Raw genomic sequence first — 10378 nt, 5'->3', positions numbered from 1 at the left:
CTTTGCATCCTAGGAGTTGTAGTCCTCCCGCCGCTGGCACCCAGCGGCAACCTTAGTGTGTGGACTCTGTTACCCAGAAGGCCTTGCACAGCGCCCGAAGCTGGAATTCCTTGGGTAGTCGGGCTTGCAATTAGCGGAACTTGTTGGTGTTGCCCTGAAGGCTCATCCGAGCTGCACGCGGCCAGTTGCTAAGCAAAAGAAATCTTTGGTCAACTGCCACCTGAGTCAAAGCAACAGGAAGTGAGTACCCCTATGCCGGAAGCTGATTGAAATCTCTTTTCTTCTCCCCGACTAAGTCAGTCTCCTTCTCTAAACTGCCCTTTGCTGGGGCGGAAAAAGGAAGATTAGGGGGGTAAGGAATGCACCTTCAGAGATCGTATTTCTTTCCCTGTTCTCCCTAAGAATACCTGGGATTGAAGCATTTGGGTAATCCAGACAAAGGATGGTCCCAGTGAGACTTCAAGGACCACACCCTGACCTGATTTTACAGAATTCAAGCAGGAGAGGTGACCTTTGTCCTAGCGTCGTCAAGACATTAGGCCCATGGGGCACTTGGTTCCGTTCTTTACTTGTTACTTCCCAGTCTTACAACCCTCAAATTATTATCTAACCGCAGCCCTGCATCATGCCTCATATTGATAATGATGTGAAACTAGACTTCAAGGATGTCCTGTTGAGGCCCAAACGCAGCACCCTTAAGTCTCGAAGTGAGGTGAGCCCAGCTGTCTTCTTGCTTTTTTGACCTCAGACTTCTGGCAGACCAGGACCAAGAAAGCTGCCCGGTTCTAACGTGATACATATTTTCTGGATAAATGAAATGCTTAATTTCCTGTTGATGTCTACAGGTAGATCTCACAAGGTCCTTCTCATTCCGGAACTCAAAGCAGATATACAATGGCATTCCCATCATTGCTGCCAATATGGATACCGTGGGGACTTTTGAGATGGCTAAGGTTCTCTGTAAGGTGAGACTAGCTTTACGCACCCTACCCAATGTTACCCCAGCAGGCTGCAGAGGCATTGCATTTCTTTTTTTTGGTTTTTCGAAACAGGGTTTCTCTGTGTAGTTTTGGTGCCTGTCCTGGATCTCGCTCTGTAGCCCAGGCTGACCTCGAACTCACAGAGACCCGCCTGGCTCTGCCTCCCGAGTGCTGGGATTAAAGGCGTGCGCCACCACTGCCGGCTGAGGCATTGCATTTTTATTCCCATTCTCTGGCAATAGACAGAATGTTGGGTTTACTTATTTTTTCCATTACTAAGGACCCTTTATCACTTCAAAGATCCGTTTGAGTTGGTGAGATTCAGAATTTGATTTTCTTCCATTTTCTGATTAATAACCCCCATAAGTTATATACCTTACCAAATTCTTCCTGCATCCACCCAGGTCAGCCCAGTCATATGCATCTCTCCAGTCTGCCATTGTTTTGAACACTGAGCATTCATTGTTTAGTCCAGAAACGAAATACTGTTTTGAATATTTAAACATTTCTACCTGGAATATCGTAGAAAAAAGGAGCTTATTAGTTCTCTTGTATGCCTGTTATTCTTTTAATTTTCCCCTTCTTTAAGTCCTAGGTTCCTGGGAGTTTCTGAGATGTACCCCAAATGGAGTTTTTTCTTAACTACAGGTTGTTCCCTTTGAACGTGGAAGCCTCTGCTCCTGTCAGTAACGTTGCTTGCCTCTGTGCATGTAGCTGAGAAGGTAGCTAGTTGCCTGGGCACTCTTGAGAACATAATGTGCTTTGCTAGTCACCCCACGTAGCCCTAGTTGATTGGTTCTGTTTGTGGCTGTTAGCCTTAAGGGCTTTCTCATCTTTGTTTTTGTAGAATATTTGTTGTGCTTCCTCTGAAATTGATAATTGCGGAGTTTTGTTACTTTATTCCTGTCACCATTTACTAATTGTTCAGGACTCCTCTTGTCTGTTGTCTGCCTTCTCTGACAGGTAGATTTGGGGAACGGTAAGTCTGTTGAAAGACATGCTATAATATATGAACCTTACTGGGGACTGGATCTCAATACTGTGGATAAGTGCTACAGAAATAAAACTCTAGCCAGGCAGAGGTGGCACACACATTTAATCTCAGCACTCGGGAAGTGGATCTCTGTGAGTTGGAGGCTAGCCTGGTCTATAAATCAAGTTCCAGGACATCCAGAGCTTTTAGAGAAACCCTGTCTCAAAAAAAACCAAAAAAATAATCAAATTTTAGAAAAATAGCCAAGTCTCAGTAATGATAAAAAAAAAAAGGTCAGCTACAAGCCAACTTTTTATTAGGGTTGGTATGTGTTGGGTGTGTTTATTAGGCCAAATATTTCCAAGATCTGCTGACTACCTAGAGCTTTTGTTTATCAACATGTTGACTTTGAGTGTTACTGAGAAAGCAGAATACTGGCTTTTAAGCATAGAACTTCCTGTTGCTGATACATGACTTCCTTAGGTCTCTCCTCATTTGCAAGATTTGTGCTGTTTCAACCAACTCCTGACCCTGGTCTGGTTGCATGTCTGTGCTTTCAGAAAGCACAGACACCAGCATGAAGTGTCTTCTGAATGCCTTTCTCAGGGGATATTGTTTGCAGTTCCATGAGCTAGAGGTTTTGAGCCTGATGAGTCTTTTTGTTGTTTTGTTTTGTTTTCCTGAGACAGGGTTTCTCTGTAGCGCCGGCTGTTGAATCAAAGGTCCGCCTGCCTCCGCCAGAGTGCTGGGATTAAAGGCTTGTGACACCACCACCCAGCGAGCCTTTACATTTTTGAATTTACCTAAGATAGATGAAATTGATCTTTGCATGTTTTTGTCCCTAACTCCAGCAGAAAAAGGGATGGAATAGTATTTTGTTGCTCCACTGGTCTTAAGTCTTTAACTTTGTGTAGATCTATAGTTGGATTACTGCCAGCAAGTAAACCAGAAGAGTTTAGAAAAAGAGAGATTTTTTAGTACTGGATCGCCTTAGAGCCAAGTGTAGACAAACACTAGTTCCATCTAGCCTCCTCATAGTTCTTCCATGCCTGCTCCTTGTCCTGCTGTACCACCAGCAGCGTGTTCCTGTCACTCTCTAGGTCACAAGCAATGTATGTGCTAGCAAGTTAAATCCAGCCCAGCTCACAGGACTTGGATAGGAATACTTGACAAGTGCTAATTTTGGGTAAAAAGCTATACTGGGATCTGTAGCAAGAACAGTGGTTGAAGCAGCTCGGTCATGGACTTGGCGCTGTTTCTCTCTCAAATGCATCATCTTCTCTCGGGACAGTATAAAGGTAGATCTGGAAATAGTCTGACGAAGCCTTTGCCCCTTTGATGGTTCTCTCTTCTCCTTAGTTCTCCCTTTTCACTGCCGTCCATAAGCACTACAGCATCCGTCAGTGGGAAGAGTTTGCCAGCCAGAACCCTGACTGTCTTGAGGTAACTCAGGGCCCACCCCGCTCCCTTATCAGTTTCCCAGGAACCCTTTCTTGGCTCTTAGACATCAGCCCCCACTGTTATTGACTGCTTACCAGGTGGGTCACTTCTGACGCAATGCCACAGGCTGGTCTAACGCTTTCTCCACAGCACCTGGCCGCCAGCTCTGGCACAGGCTCTGCTGACTTTGAGCAGCTGGAACAGATCCTGGAAGCTATTCCCCAAGTGAAATACATATGCCTGGATGTGGCTAATGGCTATTCTGAACATTTTGTTGAATTTGTAAAGGATGTACGGAAGCGCTTCCCCCAACACACCATCATGGTATGTTTCTCTTTTTTTCTTTTTTCCTCAGACAAGGTTTCTTTGTGTGGCCCTGGCCACCCTGGAACTCACTCTGTAAACCAGGCTGGCCTCAAACTCAGAGATCTGCTGCCTTCCGAGTGCTGCAATTAAAAGCATGTGCCATCCCCCTCGGCTAGGTGTTTGTCACCCTACTCCTTTGTGACATTCGGTTTTGTCATATCAGTATTTGTCCTCTGCTGCACCTCGTTTCTGTTCTACTCGTTATCGTCATGGCTCAAAGTTTTATATGTGTCTTAATCAGTGCAATCTCGGACCCTTAATTCATAGTCCATCAACCCAGTGACTCTGACGTCACTTAAACATGATGGAGGGGCTGGAGAGATGGCTCAGAGGTTAAGAGCACTGACTGTTCTTCCAGAGGTCCTAAGTTCAATTCCCGGCAGCCACATGGTGGCTCACAACCACCCGTAATGAGATCTGGCGCCCTCTTCTGGCATGCAGGCAGAACACTATATATATAATAAATAAATATTAAAATATATATATATTAAAAAAACATGATGGAAGCAGGTGTGGTGGTACACACCTTGGGAGGCAGAGGCAAGTGGATCTGAGTTCGAGGCCAGCCTGGACTACAGAGTGAGTTCCAGGATAGCAAGGGCTACAGAGAGCTCTGTCTCAAAAAACCCAAGGGGGAAAAACCCCAACAAAACATGACGGAACATTTATACATTGCGTATGCTTGTGGCACATGTATGTCTGCCTACTGAAATGAACATGTGCTGCAATAATCTAGTGTTACATGAAAGCCTGGCATTGTGACACATACCTATAATCCAAGTATTTGGGAGGTAGAGGCAGAAGTTCAAGGCCAGCCCTGAGGTCCTGTCTCAAATTAACAGCAAAAAGTATCACATAAAACCATGTTTTATTTTTTTTGGAGGCTTATTAGAGACAAAACCCAAGGCTTCCTTTTCTTCACAGCATTGAAAGGAATGCCTGCACTGTCCCAGTAGTTAGGCAGACGCATGTTTTAGCCCCCGTTTCAGTCTTTCCGTTTTCTCTGAAGGCAGAGCGCTTCAGGACTGGGGAGGAGTGACCTGGTAGTAAAAGGGACCACTGTCAGATCTGAGTGGCTTCTCTGCCTCGCCAATAGCTCTTTAATGCCACCTTGTCTTCTCATTGGTCAGCTTGACTGCCTCAAAGGTCAACGATGACACTGGCCATACTTCACACTAAGGGAAAGTCTGAATGTGGGGGGAAGGGGTGAGAGGGCATCTAGGTCCCTTGAAGTTGGTGAAGGGTCCTGTAGAGGGGCTCCAGTACCCTTTATTTGTAATAGGACAGTCGGAGTCAAGGTATCTGGGCAAAGGCTGCTCTCCACCGCTGACCCTAAGGATCGTCTGTTTTGATTGTGTCTCAGGCAGGAAATGTGGTAACGGGAGAGATGGTAGAAGAGCTAATCCTCTCTGGGGCCGACATCATCAAAGTGGGAATTGGTCCTGGTAAGCTGGTTCCCTGGGGCCACCGTTTTATTTACCCCTTTGGTGGAGACCATAGAACACTGCTCTCACCCGTCCTGCTCTCCCAGGCTCTGTTTGTACAACTCGGAAGAAAACTGGAGTGGGGTACCCACAGCTCAGTGCGGTGATGGAGTGTGCAGACGCTGCTCATGGCCTCAGAGGCCATATCATTTCAGTAAGACCCAAAAGCTGGGGGGGCGGGGGGGGGGGGTTTGCAGCTGCTTAGCAGCTGTGTTTTCTGTAGCGTGGGGCTCCAGCCAAGTCCTGCTCAGGACCTGAACTCTTGTCCATTTCGACATGGGCAGTTGTGAAGCCTGGAGGAGTCCATGCTGTCTTTCACAGTGTGTGTTACTTTGTAGGATGGAGGCTGCAGCTGTCCTGGAGATGTGGCAAAGGCTTTTGGTAAGGAGACTGGGAGAGCACAGGAGGGTCCTGTAAGTCACCTCTGAGGGTCTAGGGTCAGGCTAGAGGCAGCTCAGGAAGCCATTCGGATCCATAACGTGAACTAGTGACTCTAAAACCTAGTGTGTCACCTGTGACAAGCTAGCAGAGGAAATCCTGAGGTTTTGACTCTCCCAAGCATGATCCAGGGCCACCTATGCCATGCCATAGATTGTTGGCCAATGTAGACTTCTGAGCCCCACATCCAACCTCCAAAGTCACCCTGAGGAACAAAACTGCAAATCTTCATTGGTCTGTTTCCCAGGTGATCCATAAGATTGGAGACTATGCTCTTGGGACTAAAGTCACCCTGAGCTGGAGAGCAGTAAAATGACATCACGGGAAGATAGGAAAAGCAGAAACCAGTCAGGGAACTCCTGGGTCTGTAAAAACCTTGAGGAAGTTAGTCCCACTGGGGAGCAGAGGCAAGGGCAGAACAGCCCCAAGGAATTGTGGATCAGCTATGCCAACAGCCCCGAGAAGCTGCTGGTCTGTAGAAAACACAGCTGACTTTGAAGGTGGCTATAGGGTACCTGGGCCAGATGCATCTTTTCCAACTCCTTGACTTTGGCAGGGGCAGGGGCTGACTTTGTGATGCTGGGTGGCATGCTGGCTGGGCACAGTGAATCAGGTGGCGAACTCATTGAAAGGGATGGCAAGAAGTACAAGCTCTTCTATGGAATGAGTTCTGAAATGGCGATGAAGAAATATTCAGGAGGTGTGGCTGAGTACAGGTATGTATGGAAGGCTAGCACGTGAGTGTTGTTGGTGAATGGGACTATGGAAAATGGTGTCATACCTCCTGGGAAATGCAGGGCACCATTCTTGGGAGAAAAATGGTGAAGGGGTTGTAAATGTCAGAGACAGGAAGAGTCACTGGGCTTAAGGAGTTCTATTACCAAGTAGGTAATAAAAGTTTCTCTTTTCTAAGGGCCTCAGAGGGAAAGACAGTGGAAGTCCCCTTTAAAGGAGATGTGGAACACACTATTCGTGACATCCTAGGAGGCATCCGGTCTACATGCACATACGTAGGCGCTGCTAAGCTGAAGGAATTGAGTCGGAGAACTACCTTTATCCGAGTCACCCAGCAAGTGAATCCAATCTTCAGCGATTCCCGATAGACTCGAGAAGTCTACTTTCCCAAGGCAACAACGCTCTACCACTGGGGCCTTCCAGAGGGGCTTCTCCCCCCTCCCAGCTACCGTGGCTGTGTGTTACTTAACCCAGTTCCTATCATCTCACTCCTGAGTGCTCCTGCAGTCACTTACGCTTTCTGCACACACGAAATGCTAAGGGCACTCACTGGGGAAGAGGCAAGGAAGAAGATGCCAGATCAACAGATGGGAACCTGGGACAGCATCCTGAAGGTTAGGAGGAAAGATGCTGATTGATACATAAATGACAGGCCTTGGTTTGGAAAAGGCAGGCTTTTGGAATCATGTTAATCAGCTTCATTAAATGAGATCATCAAATACCTAAACAGTTTAGAAGTACCTAAATATTTGAAATAACCCTAATAAAGATAGATCTTATTGATGGTAAGAAGAGGTGCAGGGCTTTCTGCACGGGCTGGTATCTGGACGCTCCTCCTGGGCAGAGGTGGGAGTGACCCTGACCCAGTGGAATCAAGAACAATGAGTGTTATTCTCATGAAGCATCCACATTCTGGTGTCACCAACTCAAGATAACTTAGTAGCATGAGCATTTACAAAGTATGTCCTGGCATTAGGGGATGTTGTTAGAAGAGCATTAATGATTTCCAGGCTCTCTCAATTCTGGTAACCCTTCTAGATAAATCTGAACAGGAAGGGCTTCACCAAGCCAGTTATGTTCCTGATGAATGGTCTACACAGACCTAAGTCTTAATTCCCCTTCTTCTCATCATGACAGAGTAACACATTCAAGTTTTAATTTTCAAGCATTTACAAAGCTTTAGCAACGTAGCCAGGCAGCTCAGGTCTGGGCTTCCTCTTCATTTCCACTAAACTGCATGCAGGGCTGCAGAGGCAGATGGACAGTGCAAAGGACATTCCAGTACTGTTACAGGCCCCTAGAACTGTTTATCTGGCCAGGAATGAACAGGCAGGACTTGGCATGTAGTCACAAAACATGGGGATAAAGGTGTCAAACTTTGTCTTCTGATAGTTTTTCAGAGACTCCTATAGAGAAGGAAGCATAATTCCTGTAACTGGGAACCCCTACCATGGAGTCCTGCCTCGCTCTGCCCTCCTCTAGCTCAGCTTTCGGTTTCTTCCTACTCACCTTTCCTTCCCTCTGGTCACTTTCTTCCTCTTCAGAGTCCAACACCAAGTCCCCTATGGTAATGACGGAGCTACACAGAGATGGGGACTGGACTGCAGGGAAGAAGCCACAATTAAATCCAAACCATTCTTTTATGTGAATACAGGCCCCCAAAATTCCCAAAGGCAGGCTGGCGGACCCAGTCCTGACTCGGCCCACTTACCTGGTTTCTTGGCTCTAGGCGGTGATAGGGAGAGACTCAGAGGGTCCATGTAGCAATCCACACAGTTCCTGAGGTGGAAACAAGGGAGAAGGTGGGGTGAAGAAGGGAAGTAGGCGAGGGGCGCTCCTAAGGAAGGAGAAGCAATCCTTACTCCTTTGGCTGTGCATCGGGTGAGGCAGGCGGGCTCTCCTCTGGAACCCTTTTCCCCAGGCCCTGAGACGCCGGCTTAGACTTCCCACCGGATACGGTTTTTGTGCCCACGGAACCTGCTGTGTCCACTCCATGCTCTTCTCTGCTTTTAGGGTTAGCTCTGTCTTGGGCTGGTAAGTCCATACTCCTGAAGGGGAGCAGCATGACTGTAGGCCGCTCTTTATGGCTTCCCTTTGCAGAGGTCCACTGTGATCGGAATTTTCGATGTCCTAGAGGGGCCAGATTAAAGCGGCTGCCAGCTAAATGTTCTGGGTGCTCCCGTGAAGCTGGTTGGTGAAGGCCGAGCTTGGCTTTAGGCAGAGGACTGTGGAGTGCTGGTTTCGTTTGCTGGTGAGGCCTCTGTTCCATGGGTTCTGCCAGAGTCACTGAGTCAGAAGCAGAGCTCTCTGAATGAGAAAATAAGACGCCTTATAAAATTAGTAATAGGTTAACCCAGTCAGGTTCGTGTCTCAGGTCCACATAATTTCTTATCAGCTGACTCAGGTTTGGTCAAGCTAAACACTAACCTCCAAATTTCCAGTTATCCCGATGGTTCTCTTACCTGGAAATGGCCATCCCATGTCCATACCATACTGGCGCAAAGCAACAGAAGAGGTGACCAGACAGCCAGGCTGAACCCAACTTAGAGCATCCTGAAGCTGTGGGCAAGAGGGCGACAGCCATGAGCATCACCGTTCCCGGCAAGGCCACCCCACGTTCCGCCCGTAAGGCGTCTTGTCTCAACAACCTCTTGTTCTTTGACTGCAGGCAGTGCTTTTTCTAGCTGACACAAGTATTCAAAGAATAGCTTCTCCATGGCAACCAGAAAGGGTTCCCCATAGTCTTGTTTGAGTTCCTTTATGTGGGAAAGAGAAGCAGGTCAGATGAGTTTTAGGAAAAACAGACATCACATAACATCCTCTGAGCCAACCGTTCTCACCTGCAGGCTCAAGGCCAAATCCTCAGTCTCTGCCAGCTGCTTCACATGCAGGCAAAAACTTTCCCGTGCCTCCCAAATCTTCCTATCTTGCTTTGTCTGTTGAGATGGAAGACAGAAAAATTGGGAGGCGGGGGGTGTCACCAGGACCCAGGGGCAACTTGGTTGTATCCCGCCTAATGAGTATGGGTTGTTGAGGCATTACTCACAGCTGCGGGGTCCAGTGGTACTGGTCTCTGAGGATGGGTCACTGGGAAGTGATGATTCAGGGCGTCCAGGACCTGGGCCCAGGGTTGCTCCTGCAGGATCAACTCCACCACCACCTGCACGGTACTGCGCTCAGAATTCCCACCCTTTTCCAAGCGGTCTTCATCCCAACCTTAGCGGGCCTTCCTCGGGTCCTCGCATCCCGCCCGCCCCTTTACGTTCTACTCTTTCTAGTACCTTGGCTTTTAGGCCCATACAGAGGCGTTCATGGTGTCGGTAGCAAACCAAGCCGGGGGCAGCAGCGCGCAGGGACTGCAGAAACTCCAGCACTCTGGGGAAGTGCTCGACGCGGCGGCGGCGGACGACCAGCCAGCTGGCGGCCGCAGCAAACCGCAGGGACGCGGGACCCATCCCGGGGGGTGGAGCCATGGCCCGGGCACCCTTTCCCCCAGCGCCCCTCTCGCCCGGCCCGGCCTCCCCCGCAGGCGGAGCTTCGGTTCTCTCGTCTGCACCGGAAGATCGGCGGACTGGCTGGGATCCTTTCGGCAAAGCCCTGGAATTCTGGGGTCTCCCCGCCTAGGCGGTGACTAGGTAGACGGACGAACCGACCCAGACCGCTAAGCTTAAAACGGCGCCACTCGACGGACCGCGCGGGTGCGTCACTTCCGACCGAGCGCCCCGCTTTCCCGCCCCGGAAGGGGCCGCGGAGGCACCTGTGACGTCAGCGGGGACCCCTCCGGCCCTGAACCGAAGTCTGTGGCGCCGCTCTTGCCGTTCACACGGATCCCCGGGGGTTCCGCAAACCCAGCCGCCGGAACCGGCACCCGCGGAGCCTTTCCTGGGCCGCAAGCCGCTCCCTCAAGGAATTCGGTCATTCCTTTCGCCAAACAGAAGAGGGCGCTCGCGTTCAAAAAAAAA

At 49.1% G+C, this 10378-nt stretch overlaps 2 protein-coding genes across 7 annotated transcripts; one reads left to right on the top strand and one right to left on the bottom strand.

The window, feature by feature from the left end:
* The first annotated feature begins 56 nt into the window (after positions 1 to 56).
* Positions 57 to 7205, top strand: Gmpr2 (guanosine monophosphate reductase 2). Of its 5 annotated transcripts, none has more exons than XM_028892120.2 (10): positions 57 to 240; positions 846 to 965; positions 1629 to 1662; positions 3313 to 3396; positions 3544 to 3717; positions 5123 to 5204; positions 5291 to 5397; positions 5582 to 5624; positions 6238 to 6397; positions 6595 to 7200. In XM_028892120.2, the coding sequence occupies exons 2-10, from the start codon at positions 895 to 897 to the stop codon at positions 6782 to 6784; spliced, it is 945 nt and encodes a 314-aa protein (XP_028747953.1). In that variant the 5' UTR covers positions 57 to 240; positions 846 to 894; the 3' UTR covers positions 6785 to 7200. The 5 variants fall into 5 exon arrangements, with proteins under 5 accessions (XP_028747953.1, XP_028747951.1, XP_028747955.1 ...); XM_028892118.2 differs by lacking the exon at positions 1629 to 1662 and adding an exon at positions 617 to 712; XM_037208517.1 differs by lacking the exons at positions 57 to 240; positions 1629 to 1662 and adding exons at positions 257 to 352; positions 617 to 712 and having other exon boundaries at positions 6595 to 7205.
* Tinf2 (TERF1 interacting nuclear factor 2) lies at positions 4611 to 10144 on the bottom strand. 2 transcript variants are annotated; one of them, XM_028892115.2, is made up of 9 exons: positions 9698 to 10144; positions 9463 to 9576; positions 9257 to 9352; positions 9065 to 9172; positions 8879 to 8975; positions 8279 to 8723; positions 8128 to 8195; positions 7926 to 8017; positions 4611 to 4799 (listed from the first exon to the last, which is right to left on the bottom strand). In XM_028892115.2, the coding sequence occupies exons 1-9, from the start codon at positions 9887 to 9889 to the stop codon at positions 4779 to 4781; spliced, it is 1233 nt and encodes a 410-aa protein (XP_028747948.1). In that variant the 5' UTR covers positions 9890 to 10144; the 3' UTR covers positions 4611 to 4778. The 2 variants fall into 2 exon arrangements, with proteins under 2 accessions (XP_028747948.1, XP_028747945.1); XM_028892112.2 differs by lacking the exon at positions 4611 to 4799 and adding an exon at positions 7547 to 7822.
* Between the last annotated feature and the right edge of the window lie 234 nt (positions 10145 to 10378).

The sequence above is a fragment of the Peromyscus leucopus genome, chromosome 9, assembly GCF_004664715.2.
Source record: "Peromyscus leucopus breed LL Stock chromosome 9, UCI_PerLeu_2.1, whole genome shotgun sequence".
Taxonomy (NCBI): Eukaryota; Metazoa; Chordata; class Mammalia; order Rodentia; family Cricetidae; genus Peromyscus; species Peromyscus leucopus.
This window is presented reverse-complemented; position numbering and strand designations above follow the sequence as displayed.

What these genes read in the sequence shown, in the direction of transcription:
- Gmpr2 (XM_037208517.1), top strand. Translation starts at nt 626, where the DNA reads ATGCCTCATATTGATAATGATGTGAAACTAGACTTCAAGGATGTCCTG. An exon ending in CAAAGTGGGAATTGGTCCTG is followed by an intron (nt 5,205 to 5,290) that starts GTAAGCTGGTTC and finishes CTGCTCTCCCAG; the next exon opens with GCTCTGTTTGTACAACTCGG. An exon ending in TCAGAGGCCATATCATTTCA is followed by an intron (nt 5,398 to 5,581) that starts GTAAGACCCAAA and finishes GTTACTTTGTAG; the next exon opens with GATGGAGGCTGCAGCTGTCC.
- Tinf2 (XM_028892112.2), bottom strand. Translation starts at nt 9,889, where the DNA reads ATGGCTCCACCCCCCGGGATGGGTCCCGCGTCCCTGCGGTTTGCTGCG. An exon ending in ATTTGGCCTTGAGCCTGCAG is followed by an intron (nt 9,173 to 9,256) that starts GTGAGAACGGTT and finishes TCCCACATAAAG; the next exon opens with GAACTCAAACAAGACTATGG. An exon ending in CTGCAGTCAAAGAACAAGAG is followed by an intron (nt 8,976 to 9,064) that starts GTTGTTGAGACA and finishes TCTTGCCCACAG; the next exon opens with CTTCAGGATGCTCTAAGTTG.